At 44.2% G+C, this 19,719-nt stretch overlaps 1 protein-coding gene across 6 annotated transcripts in view; it reads right to left on the reverse strand.

The window, feature by feature from the left end:
- GAS7 (growth arrest specific 7) overlaps positions 1–19,719 on the reverse strand; it is a 251,832-nt gene that overhangs the window by 163,202 nt on the left and 68,911 nt on the right. The window contains exon 1 of one of the 6 annotated variants that reach the window (XM_075579603.1): positions 14,860–14,979. The exons of 3 other annotated variants lie outside the window; for them this stretch is intronic. In XM_075579603.1, coding sequence (XP_075435718.1) covers positions 14,860–14,862 — 3 coding nt within the window. In that variant the 5' untranslated portion in view covers positions 14,863–14,979. Of the gene's footprint in view, positions 1–7,011; positions 7,055–14,859; positions 14,980–19,719 lie in introns of those variants that run through there. 2 more of the 6 variants (XM_075579601.1, XM_075579602.1) reach the window with 2 other exon arrangements.

Here is a 19,719-nt window from a genome sequence, read left to right on the forward strand (position 1 = left end):
CTGAAGGTCGTAAGGAGGGGCCACCAACATTTGAATTGGGCTGCATCAAAGTCTGTGTCATTGTATTCAGTTAGTGCCACTCCTTTAGCGGTTCCTACCTTACCATTTGAAAGTTGGTAACCACTGACTATTCCTATCTGGAAATATTCACCAACGTATTACCATTGTTTATTTAGCAATCAATGCTGTAATTGGCATTTATTTTCCCCACAACATGCAATCAACAAGTTATCTTCCAATCCGCTCCTGAAATGTCATTTTGTATTATATTAACAACCCGGCTAATTCCCCCGCCCTGTGCCCTCAGCTTCCTACACAGGACATTAAGTTATTCAGAGCTGTGGCAAATCAAATTACAGTTTCATAACCAATGGCAGAATGAAGATTGCCGTCTGATAATATCTTGTATTACTGTTTGACTGCAATTGTGTGTTAAGTGGTCTCATTTTATTGGAAGCTGATTTCGTATAGAAACATGGAAATAAACCGCTGCTCTGGAATTCATAAAGAAAGAAGTCATTCCCAAAGATAAGATGCCAGGATGCAAAACATGTTAACCCTTTTGAGTGCCTTTATGACATACCTGACACGTCATGGCAATAATTATTGTTTTCTAGGGGATTGTGGGGTGGATCGCTCTAACAAAGTGGTCGGAGAGATCCACTTCCATTTCTGTCAGCCAGGGACCGCCGGCATTGTAAAAGGTAGAATTCCCCCATAAAAATGACCTTTCTTTAAGCTGAGCTCAATGTAATATCCAGAGTGCCAACCTTATTTCCCTGTTTCTGTTACGATTTATTTAAGAAGGCCTGAAGCCTGCAGTAGATTGTTCACATGGCAGCTTCCTTACGGATTAAGACATTGCAGGCACATCTGGGAGTAAGAGTTTAAAGGACGTAAATTCTGCTGGCTAAACAAACCTGCAACAACACTTCAAATAAGTTTGCTAGCAATTTTCTACCACTGCAAAAGTAAAATCCATGTGAATTAGTCACGCTACGTTGTAGAAAATATTTGTTATTTTGGTTACCTTCAACTAACAACACGCACAGCTGCTACATTTAATTGTTTATGCAAATCCAAGGGAAAAAAATATGATCTAACAAAACAAAATAAAAATGAGTCACATGCACAAATATATCTGTTGTTATGAATTAGAACTACTAATTATCTGCATTGTGAAGAGGGAAGCAGGGTGCTAACCAATAAGGCTGTGCTTATAGTGCTGGCTACGGCGACTGCGATACCACGCAGCGCCGTAGCAAGTACACGCAGTCCGTCACAGGTGCCCATAGTTGGCGTGAACGCAACGGTGCTGCAGAAAGAAGGAGCGGTCGCGATTGCTGGTTGTCAAAAGATTGACTTTTTCGTCGATCGGAGCGTGATGTCGGCGGCACGTGAGCGGTTCAGCCAATGAGGGTCAACCGCTCATGGCCATGCCTCTGCCACGCCCTCCGGTCACCCTCACGTCTCCTGCACTATAAGCAGGAATCGCTATTTCAACAGCGACGGCTGATGTCACATGGTCACGTCGCCTGCCCTATACGCGTAGCCTAAGGACTATACAGTAGCAGGTCCAATGACTGCACGTATAAACCCTGTTTAATGTTATCTGTACAGTATATACAGAGGCTGACGTACGATAGCCCAGGCGCCACCAACAGGTCAGGTTTTAAGGATAATCCTGCACAGTTGTATCAGGCAAGGATTGAGCCACTTGATGCCGGATTATCCTTAAAGCCCGACCTGTTGGTGGCCCTTGAGGACTGGAGCTGCCGACCCTGTCCAGAGAACCACATTTATTGTAATTCCCAGACAAACAGACACATTTTAAAAAACAAAAAGGGCGGGGGATTGATTTTAGAATTTGTATTTATTTATTTTTAAAGTATAAAATCAGTAACACGGAAATCCTCCGCGCTCAGGTTGTGTTTTCCCTCCACGCTCAGGTTGTGTTTTCCCTCCGCGCACAGGTTGTGTTTTCCCTCCGCGCACAGGTTGTGTTTTCCCTCCGCGCTCAGGTTGTGTTTTCCCTCCGCGCACAGGTTGTGTTTTCCCTCCGCGCACAGGTTGTGTTTTCCCTCCGCGCACAGGTTGTGTTTTCCCTCCGCGCACAGGTTGTGTTTTCCCTCCGCGCACAGGTTGTGTTTTCCCTCCGCGCACAGGTTGTGTTTTCCCTCCGCGCTCAGGTTGTGTTTTCCCTCCGCGCACAGGTTGTGTTTTCCCTCCGCGCTCAGGTTGTGTTTTCCCTCCGCGCTCAGGTTGTGTTTTCCCTCCGCGCTCAGGTTGTGTTTTCCCTCCGCGCTCAGGTTGTGTTTTCCCTCCGCGCTCAGGTTGTGTTTTCCCTCCGCGCTCAGGTTGTGTTTTCCCTCCGCGCTCAGGTTGTGTTTTCCCTCCGCGCACAGGTTGTGTTTTCCCTCCGCGCACAGGTTGTGTTTTCCCTCCGCGCACAGGTTGTGTTTTCCCTCCGCGCTCAGGTTGTGTTTTCCCTCCGCGCTCAGGTTGTGTTTTCCCTCCGCGCTCAGGTTGTGTTTTCCCTCCGCGCACAGGTTGTGTTTTCCCTCCGCGCACAGGTTGTGTTTTCCCTCCGCGCACAGGTTGTGTTTTCCCTCCGCGCACAGGTTGTGTTTTCCCTCCGCGCACAGGTTGTGTTTTCCCTCCGCGCACAGGTTGTGTTTCCCCTCCGCGCACAGGTTGTGTTTTCCCTCCGCGCACAGGTTGTGTTTTCCCTCCACGCTCAGGTTGTGTTTTCCCTCCGCGCTCAGGTTGTGTTTTCCCTCCGCGCACAGGTTGTGTTTTCCCTCCGCGCTCAGGTTGTGTTTTCCCTCCGCGCTCAGGTTGTGTTTTCCCTCCGCGCACAGGTTGTGTTTTCCCTCCGCGCACAGGTTGTGTTTTCCCTCCGCACTCAGGTTGTGTTTCCCTCCGCGCTGAGGTTGTGTTTTCCCTCCGCGCACAGGTTGTGTTTTCCCTCCGCGCACAGGTTGTGTTTTCCCTCCGCGCACAGGTTGTGTTTCCCCTCCGCGCTCAGGTTGTGTTTTCCCTCCGCGCTCAGGTTGAGTTTTCCCTCCGCGCACAGGTTGTGTTTTCCCTCCGCGCACAGGTTGTGTTTTCCCTCCGCGCACAGGTTGTGTTTTCCCTCCGCGCACAGGTTGTGTTTTCCCTCCGCGCACAGGTTGTGTTTTCCCTCCGCGCTCAGGTTGTGTTTTCCCTCCGCGCTCAGGTTGAGTTTTCCCTCCGCGCACAGGTTGTGTTTTCCCTCCACGCACAGGTTGTGTTTTCCCTCCGCGCTCAGGTTGTGTTTTCCCTCCGCGCACAGGTTGTGTTTTCCCTCCGCGCTCAGGTTGTGTTTTCCCTCCACGCACAGGTTGTGTTTTCCCTCCGCGCGACATACCTTGTACCCCATAGGGGGCTCTAGCCACACCAGGTATGTGATCAGGCCCTATAAAAGGGTAACAGGTAACGCTCAGGAAGTTACAGCCACAGGTGGTCTTCCTCGCGCAGCACTCATGTACGCAGACGCAAATACGCATGCAGCAAGACTCACTCCGGAGAAAAGCAAAACGTGGCGACCCCGGAAGTAGTGCTGCCGCGACCTCGCTGCGCGAGGGTGCGGGCCCATGCTTCCGGATTGGACACGTTACAGCAGTAATCCTGCGGCCCCCGGAGCATTCATTACTGCTCCGTCTGTAGCTGCACCTGGCGCAAGAAACCAGCGTCACTACACGGTGTGCTGACCGCGACTGGGAACCATCGTGTTCTCATTTATTTGGGCTGATGGAGTAACTCAGGGGTACTGTCGCTGAATCTGATTAAAATGCCAGTGTCTGCTCTCCTTGTGACCTTGGGCAAGCCACAATTAAATTGCAAGCTCTGTGGGGCAGAGACCTGAGCCTGAAAAATGATATGTGAAGCGCTGCGTACATAGGAGAAATAATTATATAGCCATCGTTAAACGCGAAAAAGTGAAATAGCTAATAAAGTAATTGCTATCGTTGTTATCGGAGATATGAAAAATGAAGGTATTCCCATAAAGCTATTAATTAAACGGCATTCTGAGGAGTGACAATCCACTAGGCAGGCATGGAAATTACACAATAAATCCAAATTATTGTCAAAGGGCTGTATTAAATGTCAAATGTAGGTATGAATATAGTGACTTGTTTTCTTCTCCTATATGCTTAAAACAACTGGATGCCATATACTGACTGGGCCATGTGTACAAGTCATTAGAACACGCACACGTGTGTGGCACCCGCCTAGGAACGGCCCTGCATCAGGGCATTCATTTGACAGAGTTCAAACATACAAGATAATATCACTATTGATAAGAATTACAACAAGTCCCTCTGTGACTAATAACCCTTCTCTGCTCAATCCACCAAACTCGTTTCCTGCTCATTGTATGAATCATAATAGAAAAAGGGAACTTGGTTTCTAGAAGAAGAAGAAAAAAAAAGTATCCCCATGGTAACTTTCCAGTAGTGATATCAACACTAAATGCAAACTTCACGTGCTTTCCAGCCAGTGATAGGAAGGTTTGATTGAATCATTAAAGCTTTATCTGTGATGCTCTGGCAGAAAGATGTATCGTGTCCACCGCTGACAACCTCAATGACAAAACAGAATGTTTTTACTACATACTCAAGCCCACAGGGAAGTCTTACATTCAAGAAATTGCTTTTAAGTTTGCATCAAAGGCCTTTTTTTGTTGTCAACCCAACCGCTGATGATATCTCGGTGGAAATAGGTTAAAAAAAAAAAAAAAAAGTAATACTTTAGAAAATATAAAATGGGAGCAGTTTAAAAAGATAAAAGTAAAGCGTAGGATGTTTTCGCAGCCGAGTTCCAAGTAAATGAGGTTCAAGGACCAATGGACGTTAGTTGATAACGACATGTAACACGGGGCGAAATTACAATTCTCGTGTCCAGAAGAATGGTGCAGCTCCTCCTGCAGAACGGTTAGAAACACCTGCTGCAATCTCCCAGGTTTATATTATATATCTACTCAACTTCGAATACTCATTAACCTCGGGAAGATGTTTTTTTATTGAAAGTCAAATTCTATTTCATTAGGATTGAACCCATCCTGTTAACGGACTCCCCAGTTCCAAGACAGATTCTTGGTTAAGACCTTTTTGTGTATTACATTCTCTAGGGTTTTCTTTAACCCTTTGGGTGCCCGATGGACGTCACAGGGTGTGGTCCTCCGAGACCCCCATGAGGTAGCGGCCATGCCATCCCTTTCTGTGCTCATTTTCTAGCGGAGATGGCAGTTTCCATGCCTACAGAGAGCAGTATGCGGTATGAAACGCAGGAGGATGGAAGAGGACATCTCTTCGGATTAGGTGATGTCGCGATCAGATGAGCGCCCTGCGGCGTGCTCACATGATTGAGATTCCCGTAGGGGCCGTGGGACTCTGGTGCTGTGGCTCCTCCGACAACCAAAGGGTTAATATCATGCAGCATGTGCATAGGTAAATAAGTGTACCAGGGTCAGACAGATGAGGGGGTTCAGTTACCTGGGGCTCCCCGGGACCAAGGTGGTAATGGTGTACACACCTCTCTCATTACTCAAGACACCACTTTATTTTGCCATATTTTATTCATTTCATAGTTTAAAAATAAAAAATTAAATGAATATAGACAGTTGTAGAAAACAGAATAGTATTTGTAGGAACATAAGATAATTTAGTTGGGCTTCCACAAAAGTCACCGTACACACGTTATAGTCGTTTAACCACCCCCTCCCTATATAACGTAAATATCTTGCTCCCTGAGCATGTCCTGCTAACTCTCTTTTTTTTTGTTACCGTTTTGTGTTACAACTGATAGTTTTTTTAATCTCTAGCTACTACAGTTACCATGGAAACCTTTATACTGCATTAGGTTCCGGGGAGAGCTCCATTTTAACCTCCCGGGCACATATCTACTGAACGAAGCAAAGATGAGAGAGAGCTAGATGCCGTCAAGTCCTCGCGCGGCAAAAAGGAGGGTTTTCAAATCTCGGGAACCACACTCAGACCGCGTAATAAGAGGATTCGCGTTGTAGCGGATCGCGCTATAACGGGGTTGTGCTGTACTTATGTGTTTGCAACCTGTAGGATATATATATAGATCAGCACAGATTTGTTGTACTAATGCATAGTGTTGTCACTGCCCTTGGTACTAATGGGCTAATGTATGTTAATCAGGTTCCACAAGCAGGAACACTACTTTTTACTTATGCACCGGTTTTGGACTATTTGTCATGTTCATTGGGTACTTTGTGTTATCTTTCAACTGTTGTGTATTTTGTTATTCTAGTTCCTTTTTAGAGTTCTTTCTGGTAATTGTCCGTTTATTTATATTCATTTAGGAGATCTTTTTCTCTGTCTGGTTCCATGTGTGAGTTATTTTAGGGTTTATGTTAGATGTGTTTTGTATTCTAATTAAAGTTATTTTGTATTACTTGGGACACATCTGTTGTATATCTCTTTGATACATCTGAGTGCTTGTTAAGGGGTTTCCTTTTTTATGTGTATATATATATATATATATATATATATATATATACATATTGAACAGTTCCTGCTCTCATGCAAAAGGTGCCCCTTATAGCTGTGAGATCCCTTTACCCACACTAACACGTAGAGATATACACACGTCACACAATGGCACCACTATAGATAATCTAAGCACTGGCACACTGATATATACACGCTTACACCTGTACACAGAGCCACACTTGCTTATATCCTGGGACAGGAATGTAAGCCGGTGCTGTTTCTCTTCTATGGGTGCTGCACCCTTTTTCAATTTGGGTCAATGACTCTAATACAGGTCTCGGCCCATGTTTACTAAGGGGTTATACAGTTCTCGGCCCATGTTTACTAAGGGGTTATACAGTTCTCGGCCCATGTTTACTAAGGGGTTATACAGTTCTCAGCCCATGTTTACTAAGGGGTTATACAGTTCTCGGCCCGTGTTTACTAAGGGTTATATCTCAGGGTCCCCCAACAGCAGCAGACTTACCGTATGCTTCGTGAGACAATGTCCTAGCGTGTGAGGCCTGACACGGCTGAGGTGGCTTGTAATTAAACACTATGCAGCTCTGCAAGTGTCTGGAAAATGTGGAGTTAATTCCCAGGAATAATGTAAGCTGCTTTTATCAGCCTATTTGCAGTATTTTGAGAGTACAAAGTGACTGGTTATTTATAGTCAGCAGAAAATGTTATATACCTGTGTGTACATAAACCAGTTACACACAAATATTTATGTATATATAGCAGCTAAGGGGTTAATAAAGGCACCTGTGTCCCTAATATAACCCCCCTCCAGTGGGCTTATCTGGTCCTTGGCTGCACCAAGCAGCAGGGGATTCACAGTTACGCAGTGCTGACGGGGTTAACATGCGCCTTATTTTTCCCGTGCCAGATTTGTCCCTCATTATTATGCGAGCAATGAAAACTGTTTTAATCGCTGCTGACCTTTCAAACGTCTCTTTTCAATGAAGCTGCAGCCTCGTTACAATGTTCAACTTGCTGCATAAACGGAGCAGTGCTGACACGTCGCAATAAATAAAACCCGCTTTATTCCCGGGGGGTGACAGTAAATGCTTCTAAGTAAATACAGAGTTAATAGTATTGTGGACCGGTCCCTGCGTATTATACTGGATGGATTTGTGTCCTTTTCCCCTCTCTAATTTTTTTAAATGTGTATTTTGTCCTTAAAAATGCGCCCAAAACGTAAATTATTTCGCCCTGTGCAGCTCACGCATAAGGCCGTGATTATACCAAAAATCGCGCGCCTGAAAAACAAAATAAAACAAACCAATACGAGTGCACATACCAAGCGCGACGTAAGCGCCGCGACGTACTGCAAAGCGTTTGTCTCTTCAAGCGATTTGAGATTTTGTTATTTACAGACAAAGACCGCATCACGTGATTTGCACGGTCAATCACAGTGCATTATCAACTGGCCAATCTGTCCATGTCTCCCTGCAGTAGCGCTACAATCTCTTTGGCGTGTTCCCATCATTTCTTTTTAAACGAGCAGCCGGGGTTACCGTTTTATGTGAAAAACAGTAAAAGATCAGGTTTGTCTATATCAGGGGTTCTCAACTCCAGTCCTCAAGCTACAAACAGGTCACGTTTTACGGATATCCCTGCTTCAGCACAGGGGGTGTAGTCTTCGACTGAGCCTCTGATTGAGCCACCTGTGCTGAAGCAGGGATATCCTGAACCCTGACCTGTTGGAGGCCCTTGAGTACTGGAGTTGGTTGCCACTGGTCTAAATCATGGACTTTCCCAGTCTCAAGCTAATACCAGAGAAATCTACTCAACATCAAATTATTTATTATTTATTTATAACATGTGTTACCAGGAAGTAATACATTGAGTGTTACCTCTCGTTTTCAAGTATGTCCTGGGCACAGAGTTAAGACAAATAGTACATGGTTACAAATACAGTTACATAAATGAGCAGGGTATACATTATATACAAGACATTGCGTGCACAGTTAGAGATAATATTATGGGCGTATGAAACAGTTACCTCGTCGTATCTCACAGACCAGCTGTCAACTTTTGATATGGAACAGGTGGCCATTGTGGCATGACAATCTGTGGGTATTATGAAAGGTGAGATGTGTCTCAGCTAAATGGCTAGAGATGGAATTGGAGATTGGAAATATTAAGGCTGTGATGAGATATCAGCCAGTTTGGCCGTTCCAAACAGAGACGCTGCAGTTTCGTGTCACAGTATTCTGCCGTGTATCTCAAAACATCAGAGATATGGGGTGGGGGGGGGGACACAATGCTTCGCTAAGAGGAGGGGGATCGGAGCTCAATCGTCATTAAAGTGGCACATAAAATGTAGAAACTTTTAAAAATACGGAACATCGTTTTCATCTTTTTCTTTATAATCATTGTTAGAAATGCTGAAATAAGCCTTTATAACTCAAGCTTCATCCCATTGACATCTATAGAGAAAATGGCAGCCATCTTAGTTCCAGTCAAGTGTCTACGGTTTTAGAGGCTGTTATCTCCGTATCGCATCGTCATAAAAATAAAATATCACCATAAAAAGCTCAAGGAACTCTGTTAAATGGCTTCAGAAGATGTAGAAAGTAATAAGTACCTTGCGACTGAATCTTTCACTGCCATTAAAGGCAATAGCATGATACCTGTTATCAGAGATATGGGGTGAGGGGGGGACACAAAGCTTCGCTAAGAGGAGGGGGATCGGAGCTCAATGATACCTGTTATCAGAGCTGTGGGAAACAGAATTGTGCTACTGTACTTCAAAAAACCTTACTATTAATTTGTTATTTGTTTTTAATAAAGTGGCACTTATGCTCAGAACTCCACCTGCTGGTACCACGTGGGCTCAGCAACATATTTCTTAGCAATGCTGGTACTTTGTGATACAGTATATTGTGAATTTTGGAAAGATTAAACTGAAATCACCAATTCACCCATTTATTGGGGAAAATGGTAAAAACACAAAGTAACATTTTTCGACTTTAAGAATGTCCAAAATAAAACGTCCATAATGGTTTTGAGACGAGCCTGTGACGATGCATTGGGCGATATATTCGGTGTACACGCCTGATCACTTGCTTATTATAATGGATACAGTGAAGTGTTCACATTGTATCAGCTCTCTGATATCAGCTCTCGGGTGGATGTAAAGTGTAACTATGTCATCCTTTTCTGCTACAATTGTTGGGCCTTCTAAATATAAATGATACAAACTACAAGACTGCAGAACTCTGACCAGCACTCCCCCAAACCCTAACAATCAAACCTTACACAACATCCCCACTACCGTATCTGATAACATCTGAAATATATTGACCCACAATTATTCAGTAGTCTTCCGACACATGAGACCTTCTAAGGCGCCTTCAAACACTTGAAGGTGTGTAACAGCAGCTCAGTAAATATGGGCCATTCATTTCAGTTGTAAATGCTGAAACCAAACAGAGGAATATCTAGATCATTCTTGGAAGTTGCAGCTCTATACTGTAGATAGATTCAAATGTAACAACCTCCCCCCCCCCCCCCCCGCTTTCCCCGTACTAGACGTATAAATACAATGCTTCTAAGAACCTTATTATAAAGCGATTCTCATTTTAACTCAATAAAATAATCTTATTTGTTTGTAAAAAAGATCTCTTGGCATGTGTAAGAAAATCACTCGCATTTACTTTAAAATTACATTAATCAAAAGTATATTTATATTCCTCGCTACTAAAGAAAGCAATTATTTTTTTTCTTTGATATTCTGGATACAAGATCCCAGGAATACAAAACCAGCGGAGAAATTGAGCCATAGAGATTGCAAAGAAAATTGAATTAGGATTAAATTGGAAAAGCAGCATTACAAAGGCAACCAACTACAGTTTTCAAGAAACAATGTATCCCCATCTGAATTTAGAGTGAAATTCACAGTAGGACGCAGACAAAAGCCTAATCCCCTTTTTCTCTCTTAAAAATTCCTAAAGATAAAAAAGTTACTGGTGGTTTTTTTCTGTACAGAAAGTGATATTTTTGCAGTTTAGTGCACAATCTTCTAGCTATTTGAATGCAATTAATTAATGTTTTTTAGCGTACCCACTACCCCCAAGGGGTTTTGTAGCGTGAATGCAAATCTGTTACCTTGTTTTTCCAGAGCTCGTTATCTCAAGAACACACAAGCATTCCTACATTATAACAGGATCCGAGAGAAGATTTCTGCTTAGGAAGTCCGTATGCAATGCAACATGGAAAGGTAATCTTTACAGAATGCACATACAGGTACATACAGCCTGGCCTCATTACCTCTCTGTATCTGTCTGTGCATGTCTGTCCTCATTTGTATTGTACCGCACTGCGGAATAGGTTGGTGATGTACAAATAAACAATAATAATCTGTATGTAATGCCTTGGAGTGGGGCAGTGCGCTGTGCTGCTGAACCCTCCTGCATACAAAGGGTTAGTATGGATACAGCCTCAAAAAGTAAATATACAGTATATAATGTGTGTCTATATATATATAGTGAGGACTATGGATGTTTCCTGGAGCCCTGTCTGCACTCCCCTATTTAAGATTCAAAAAGTCCCTCAATTGTATTGCATTCATATTGGCTGAGAGCAACTTCACCCCCTGCACAGAATCTGTCATCCACCGTTTGGAATTAGAAATGTGCACCCAGAATACAGTGAGCTACACACTGGGCACCATCGCACTGTGCACCATTGCCCTGGGCACTATTGCACTGGGCACATCACACTGGGCACTATTGCACTGGGCACCATCGCACTGGGCATATCACACTGGGCATGATCGCACAGGGCACCATCGCACTGGGGACTATTGCACTGGGAACATCACACTGAGCACTATTGCACTGGGCACCATCGCACTGGGCACATCACACTGGGCATGATCGCACAGGGCACCATCGCACTGGGGACTATTGCACTGGGCACCATCGCACTGGGCACCATCACACTGGGCACCATCGCACTGGGCACCATCGCACTGGGCACCATCGCACTGGGCACCATCACACTGGGCACCATCACACTGGGCACCATCGCACTGGGCACCATCGCACTGGGCACCATCGCACTGGGCACTATCGCACTGGGCACCATCGCACTGGGCACCATCACACTGGGCACCATCGCACTGGGCACCATCGCACTGGGCACTATCGCACTGGGCACCATCGCACTGGGCACTATCACACTGGGCACCATCACACTGGGCACCATCACACTGGGCACATCACATTGGGCATGATTGATCTCCTCCCTGTTTGTCTCTGCGGCCACGTTCCCTTCCTCTACCCTGGAGTCTGAGCTCTTCCATGGCTCGGGTCTTCCTACCCTCAATGTCCTCTCCTGCAGTCACAGATCTCTAACTCTTTCATCCCTCCCTTGTCCCCTGTCTTCTCCTGCAGATGCGGATCTTCTATCCCTGCTCCTTGGTTCTTTCTCGACCTTCCACCTCCCTGAACCTCTGGCAAGTGTCCTCCGTTTCTTCCTCCCTCCTAGTTCTACCAGGTCGTCTCCAGCAGCACGGCACTCCTCCTGCTCCTTCATAGAGGGTTCTCTCTCTCTCTCTGCTTCCCAGTTTCCCTGTGCAGTGCAGGCTCTCCATACTGTCCCTTCCCCAGGTCACCTTGGGCCTGGTCCTCTCATGCGACGTGGGGGCCTCCTTATCTCCTAGACCAAGCCTCTCCTGCAGCATCCTTTCTCCGGCCCTCTAATCATACCCCATACAAGTTTCCATGCCTCTTTGTCGTCACACTGCAGGTCTCTTCTGCAAGGTCAGGGTTCAGGGTCAGCAAAGCATCACCAGGGAAATGAGTTTATGTTCTTTTTTATGCCTGTTTGTCTGTCACTATGTATATATTTTATTGTTTTATGTTCCCGTTAGTATTTCTTTTTCACCAGGTGTTATTTTTTACAAATACTGGTGTAAAATAAATGTTGAGGCTGATGGAAAGAAAGCGGCTTTAATAATGCGCCAAGGTTTGTTGGGGGGGTGGGGAGGGGGGGGCAGGGGACTGCGCATTTGGAAACCCCCCTCTACAGATCCTGGGTTTGCCCCTGAAAACCGACAAGTTTAATGACTGTCATAGCTCAGCATTGTTCATTTACTTTGGAGTTGGCAATAGACACGACGAACATCGAATGAAACTCTGGTGCTTTGTGTCAGCACAATGGACATTGACCGCTAGTGAACTGTTTGTCCTCATGTTTCCTTTTGCTCCATGTGTTTGCATGAGAGCCTGGAATAGCCTAGAGCTGCACTGCAAATCCCCAGCACACAACAACCACAATATACTTGCTCAGGATGGGGAAAGAAGGGGCTTTGCCTGTGCAAACTCCTGCTGAACACAGAGATATCAGACAAAAGGGAGCAGCCCGAGGGAATCACGCCCACCCAAGTCATCTCATCTCAGCGTGTTTACATAACAACTTTATAAATTATTTAAAATACCCGTATGTGTTAGATCTTGGTAAATAGTGTATCTGTCCCCCAGATGTAACCAATTAAACACACTAAAGTTGTGCAAAATGTTTGCTTAAAATCGTGAACAAGAGGAAATTGTTCACATTTATTAGCAAAAATGTATCTAAATCTCAGTTTTGTTACAAATCAGCAAACGCCTACAGGAGAGAGATTAGCTCAGTTAAAAATGCAACATATATGTGCATGATTCAAAGGTGTCTCAGGTGTGTGCACAGGTATCTCAATGCAGGGAGTCACTTTGTTTCCCTGTGCCTCGGGCACCAAGATCACTATGTAAGCTCTATGGGCATGAACTCATTGTGCCTGCAAAGTTCTATGTACAGCGCTATGTAAAGCGCTGAGTACACAGTACTTAAAAGAAGAAAAACAATATTAAAATGTCTACTTTTTGTCCTTGTACTGTATTCAAGTCATTTGAATTTTTGGAAGATTTACTGAGAATTAGAGGGAAAAATAGCGAACCCCTTTTGGGGACATTTCAAGTCCCTGACATTAGTATATGTAATGTATGAGACGTCCAGAGGGGAGCAGTGGGATAAGCACAGCTGGGTAATGGGAGCGTCGGGAGGACAATCCGTGTGAGAGAAACTTCATGGTCAAAATGTCAAAAATGTAAAGATTCAACAAATGTTTATTTTTTAGAAATCCTTACAAAAAACATGTTCATTCCTCACAAGACCAGGCAGATCTGGGAGATACAGGCAGATGGACGCTTGTGAATATATAGTAATAGAAGATAAATTTTACACAGAATTATTATACTTGGGTGTCACGTATCAGGCTGCGCTTATAGTGCCCGCGACGCGACGTCGCAGCGAAACAAATGTATTGCCGCCGTCGCGTGCGCTTATAGTAGAAGCGGCGCGACAGCGCAACGACTTGATCACAATCGCTGGAAGTCAATTTGATTTTTCGAGCGACTGCAGCGTGACGTCACTATAAGCGCAGCCTCGGAGTCTTTTGGCTGCAAAATAAAGTGCAATTTTTAAAATCCTGTTTTTATATTTAGCTCCCCAGGCAGGGAGCGGAGCAGGGAAAGTTTGCACACCCCTGCCCTATAGTACCAAGTGACAGTAATGAGATGGATCAGTTTAATAGGTTAAACCATTAGCAGCGTATGCGGCTCGGTCTGTATACTGCCATAGCGCACGGATAGTGTAACTGAGGTTACAAGGTTCGGCGCTGTCACACGGTACAGAATGTCTCCTTGTCCTTAACAAATCAAATAAATACTGTACAAGTCATTAAAACATTATTTGTTAAAAGTCCTGAGAACCTTTGCAAACATTGGACCTGGGTCCTCACTGCCTGTAGCGTTTAACCCTGCATCGAGATTACCGAGATAAGGTTTAACACCACAGGTAACGCTGTAACCAACTAGCACTTAAATAGCAAGATAGCGCATTAACTGAGCGTTATCCCAATTCTCAGTATGCTGTGATATCTTATCCTCTGCGCTGGAGAACAGTTCAACGCCGTTCATTGGAAGGGACAAAAATATTCTACAACACAGAGAAAGCGGCTTCACAGCAAATTAAATAAGGGTCGTTATCCCTGCTTTTTTTTTCTTCCTAAAAAAAAATACATATATGTTTAAATACAATATATGTCTGTTTTTTTTCTCCAATTATTCTCATATTTTCTTAGACATAACTTAACATTGCATGCAAGAGCAGCAACTGGCGGCCATTTTTTATGTTCCCGCGAAGTCTAACAATCTCAAGCTGCCAACGCTGGTGTTCAGCACAGAAAGTGGGCAGTTTACAATGCTAATTAGGAGACACACACCATCAACCAAAGCGATGTTTTAGTGAGTGATGGGTTTTGCGGCCTTAACGAGTTTGTCCTTACCATATTATGCCGGATCTGCCGGATTCTGTGCTCACAGCTCTCTTTGCAGGTGGTGCAAATGCAGACGGAGCGTGTTTACAGCACAAGCTGGGCACACGCTGAGCTTCCCACTAATGAGAAGGCAATTCAGCAAGTGCTTGGTATAAAGAGAGAGGAAATGAATTATCACCCAAAATATGTGACCCTCAAGGTCAACTTATGGAGCAATCCGGCAGCATGTATGGCCCTTTTACACAACCGCCTTCCTCTCTTTGTTATGCGCCCTCAGCACTTTCATTCAAGCAGTGTTTGGTCATTCTGGGTGGAAACCAAATCAAAGCAGCGGCCTGAGACTGTTCCCTCTGCCCAATGTCTAAGTGCCGGCTCTGCTCGCATGGAGGACACAATGACAGAGATTGTACAGCCATATATGAGCAGAAGCTTTCGCCTGATGTTAGAGGAACAAGGGCTGGTTGTTTCAAATTATTCTGAGCCTATAAGCCTCTCCTAAGGGACGGTGTGAAACTAGGGTCACTGTTCTATACGACCCACTTCTCTCTGTGTCGCTCTTCCAGATGCCTAGCCAAAATACGTCCCAAAAAACACATCCTGATTCTGATGGTCCCCTGCACCCACCCACGCCTGCACCCACCCACCACTGCACCCACCCACGCCTGCACCCACCCACCCCTGCACCCATCCTCTTTTTTTCCCCATGGCTGGGAAGCAGATGGTGTCTGGTGCTGAAGTGCGTCAATTTCAGGTCCGGGGACCCGCTGAGCCTAGGTACTGCCAGAACTTCCGTGTATTTCAATGCGCTGCGTCATGTGGGCCAGTAGGACGCCGCATCTTCAGGGGCTTTTTACTGCCCGCACGACGCGGAGGTTTTATATACCGTTTACTTTCGTTTTAACGGGTTTGAGTTCCGCTACTTCCCATTGATGAAAAAAAAAAATTATAGTCGGGTGCGCCTATAAATGAGATGACAAGACTAACTATGGTATTTGGGACCAAGCCTAAATTTCTAAAGCTTCTATTGAATGAGCTCCAGATCAAAAACACTGCTAATACCACCCTAGTCCCTGTTACTAGTTTTAAATACTTGGGCATATGGTTTGATTCCCATTACACATTTGGGTTGCTCATTGATACCCTGACATCCACAACCTATGCCAAACTAGGTGTACTTTGGGAATTTAACATCAATTTGGTTAGACCATTACATCCGGATTTTCTTCTCGTGCCTTGCTGTGCATTCACTTTCTCAAATAAGTAGCTAATATATGTATTTTCCCCCCATTTTGTATTCACAGGAAACACTGGGGCTTTGACATGTATACAGGATAATAGCGTCCTGTTTCCTTCCTGTTACAGAACACTACACAAACACACAACAAAGCCCTGTTTCCCAGCCACCTTTTCCCATAATGAACCCGTTAACGTGATCTAATTACCGAGGCATCCCAGTCATTTATCAATCATTACGTTACTTAAAGTTCGTACTCTGTATACAATTGCCTACATACATACATAATGTGTTACCATTCAACTAAAGGTGAGGAGCAAATAAGTATCTGATACACATGAATTTCCCAGGAGCATATGGAGATTAAAGAAACAAGAAATGTTTCATATAAAACAGAGAAGTAAAAATATATCAAATCCTCACTCAAACCCAGGTGCAACGTTAATGCAATACAATGTAAATAGCGACTCCGTAAGCATTCATAGCTACGCAAAGTGTACCCTGTGATATGAGAGAGAGGGGAGAGAGAGAAGAGAGAGGAGAGAAAGAGGAGAGAAAGAGGGGGCCAGAGAAGAGAGAGAGGAGATATAGAGAGATGGGAGAGAGAGAAGAGGGAGGGAGGAGAGAAAGAGGATAGAGAGGGGGGGTGAGAGAGAGGAAAGAAGAGAGAGAGGAGAGAGAAGAGAGTGTGAGGAGAGAGAGAGATGAGAGAAGAGAGAAGAAAGAGGGAGGAGAGAAAGGAGAGAGAGAGATGGGAGAGAGAGGTAAGAGAGAGAAAGAGCTGTGTGAGATCCATTTAAAGTCCCCAAGGCCACATTGAAGATACATTGTCCTGCCCTGTTTAGTTCTTCCATCCTGTCCTGTTTAGTTCTTCCATATAAGAGTTTACATTTCATTAAAACCTTTGCTACGGATCACACTTCTTCACTAGAAGGGCATCCTGTCGTTTTCTGTTTTCAAGACTTGCTGACATACAAACATTTTTTCGTGGGGTCAAAAAGCGAGACCAAACTATGAAAAACCTCGGCAATTTTTGAAGACCTCTTTATAACTCAGAGAGAGGTCTCACCCCCGCTCGGACGAGGCAAAATTATTTAATAAGTTGTTATATGGCGAGTTTTTCTATTTCTATGTACTTCATGGAGGAAATAATTCTTATACAATGCCGACAGTGTACACAGAATTACATAGAAGTACACGGCGCTGTGCAGGCTCCAGGAGTCTCTGCCCCATAGAGCTTACAATCTAATTGTTGGGCACAGGCATAAGTGACATGGTCACAAGGCGTTTGCACTGTCTTCACTCACTGAGCTGCCCTGTCACCCCAATAAGTGGTGCTGCAGCCTTAAAAACGGCCAGAGACTCTCAGATTTTTAGCTACAACAATATGTCTGTTGCTTCTTTCTCCCTGAAAAAAGTTCCCTCATCCCTTTGCAAGACAGTGGAAACGCCTGCGCTCCCTCTCATGTTCCCCACATCTCTCTAATAGTAACTTTTACACGTTGACCAAAAGAATGGTAGTGAAGACAGAAAATCAGTTTTAAAACAAAACACTATAGTTCCTCCCCAAAAATAAAGTTTTATGAAAACACAGGAAAGTGCTTAAATTCCCTGTTTTTTTTTAAATTTTATTACAAAAGCCTTTTTCTGTAGGAAACTGCATTGGAAAACAGATCCTGGCACTTTCCCAAATTAAGAAAGAGAACAAAGATGACATTTGTTCTGCTTTTTTTTTTTTTACACGTTGTCATCTTTTTTTTCTTTTTTTTTAACTGTGACAGAAAATATTTTGTTTCTATGGTTCTCGAAATCTCAGATGAGTGTAAGATTTACATTTAGAGTTTGACACAATCTTCTAATGTTCCAATCATTTTGCACGTTGCTATAGTGATTATTTACCAATAGTGACAAAAAAACACATTTATTTATTCTGTTGTTTTTCGGTAACTTGACACATTTTGTGCCCAGTTCCACTTTGTTAGAACAGCATTTTAAAGCTTCAAGAGTCTGTTATGTTGCCATATACAGCTGCAGCCGAACTGTCCCCACTGCCGGGAGAAGCCATGGTATCCCGGCAGTTGAAATCTTTCTCCGTGGTGGGCGGGGGGGGGGGGGGTACGGGGGAGATATGGGGGGGGGTCTTGGATCTGGTCACAGTGATATTACACATTAGATAACATTAAAGAGACAGCTCCGATCTGGACAAACGTAGGCTAAGGACAGTGGCATGTTTCATAGGAAACATACAGGAGTATCAGGAGGATATACACAAAGCAATGCTGGTCTTAGATTGTAAGCTCTCCGGGGCAGGGATTACCTTTCCTATTGTCTGATTTTGTTGTGCTTATTGTATTATATTTATCTGTTGTCTTTGTAAAGCGCTGAGTACACTTTGGGGCTCCATCTAAATGTTCAGAAAAAAACATTTCTGATGCTACCAAAGGCAGACTGAGGCTTTCAAGGTGCAATCCCTCATAGCCGAACAGAAAACAACCTTATATAAAGAGTTTAACAGTATAATTGGCTATCCTAAACAAATCTAACCATACTAATACCAAAGATTTTGCTTCTTTCGTGTTTTGGAAACTCGTTTACAATTGAAATTTTTAGGGGCATCTGAAAGGGGAGTTTTTGTCAATCAAGTGTTTTCTTTCTCCTTATCCCACCCTGTCCTTATCAGAGCCAATACAGATAAGAGGAGGGGAGAGAGGGGGCTCTGCCAATGCAGACTTGTTGAACACAGAGATATCAGACAGAAGGGAGCAGCCAGAGGGAGTCAGCCCCCTCACAGGTCTCAGCTCAGCGTGCTTACAGACTAACAATATTAATACATTTATTTATTTGCAGGTGCTTATATGATAGGTGTCACATTTGGGTAAAAAGGCATCAATCCCCCCTTAAACATGTCACTATGAGCCAAGAAGAAGCTGCCACTTGATATCAGTATTTTGATTTTCACCTTCTTAATACCTTGCTTGAAAGTGGGAAATATTTACTGTATGCTGTACATATGCAAAGTTGTACTTCTGTGCCGGGAATCTGTGGTTTCGTTTTCAAATAGTTATAACAAATCTTCGAAACCGAGGAAAACATTCAGAGATACAATATATTATCCTTTTTCATCACTGGCTCAGTTTTAAGCTGTTTGGCAAAAAATACTAACTCAGAGATCCCAACCACATATTTTTGTACGTTCAGCCGGGCTTGACTGGTGGGTTTTAAAAAGCTCTCTTAATAGTTTGGTTACCCTCAATATGAGGAAGTCCATAAATCAATGCGATATAGGACAAGAACCTACAAAGAAATGAATTTGCAAAAAGCAATGGTATGCAATGTAAATGTCAGGTTATATATTCTTTTTAAGAAGTCTGGCTCTGAGTCTGCGAGACACCCTAAATTAGGCCTTTAATATAGAGCGTGCTAGAGCGCGTGCGGGCGCGCACATGGTGTTGCGCATGCATGTGGCGCGCACATTTCGTTTATATGTTTTAAGCGGTGGAGTGCGTGGCTAGGGGGCATGGCTATAGATGTCACAGCTATAGCCGCGCTGTGATTGGCTGGCAGCAACACGTGGCGCGGCAGCAGCGCGAAAAAACAAATTTTCTAGTATTTGCTCTGATCTGCGGCACCGCTCA

The sequence above is a fragment of the Ascaphus truei genome, chromosome 22, assembly GCF_040206685.1.
Source record: "Ascaphus truei isolate aAscTru1 chromosome 22, aAscTru1.hap1, whole genome shotgun sequence".
Lineage (NCBI taxonomy): Eukaryota > Metazoa > Chordata > Amphibia > Anura > Ascaphidae > Ascaphus > Ascaphus truei.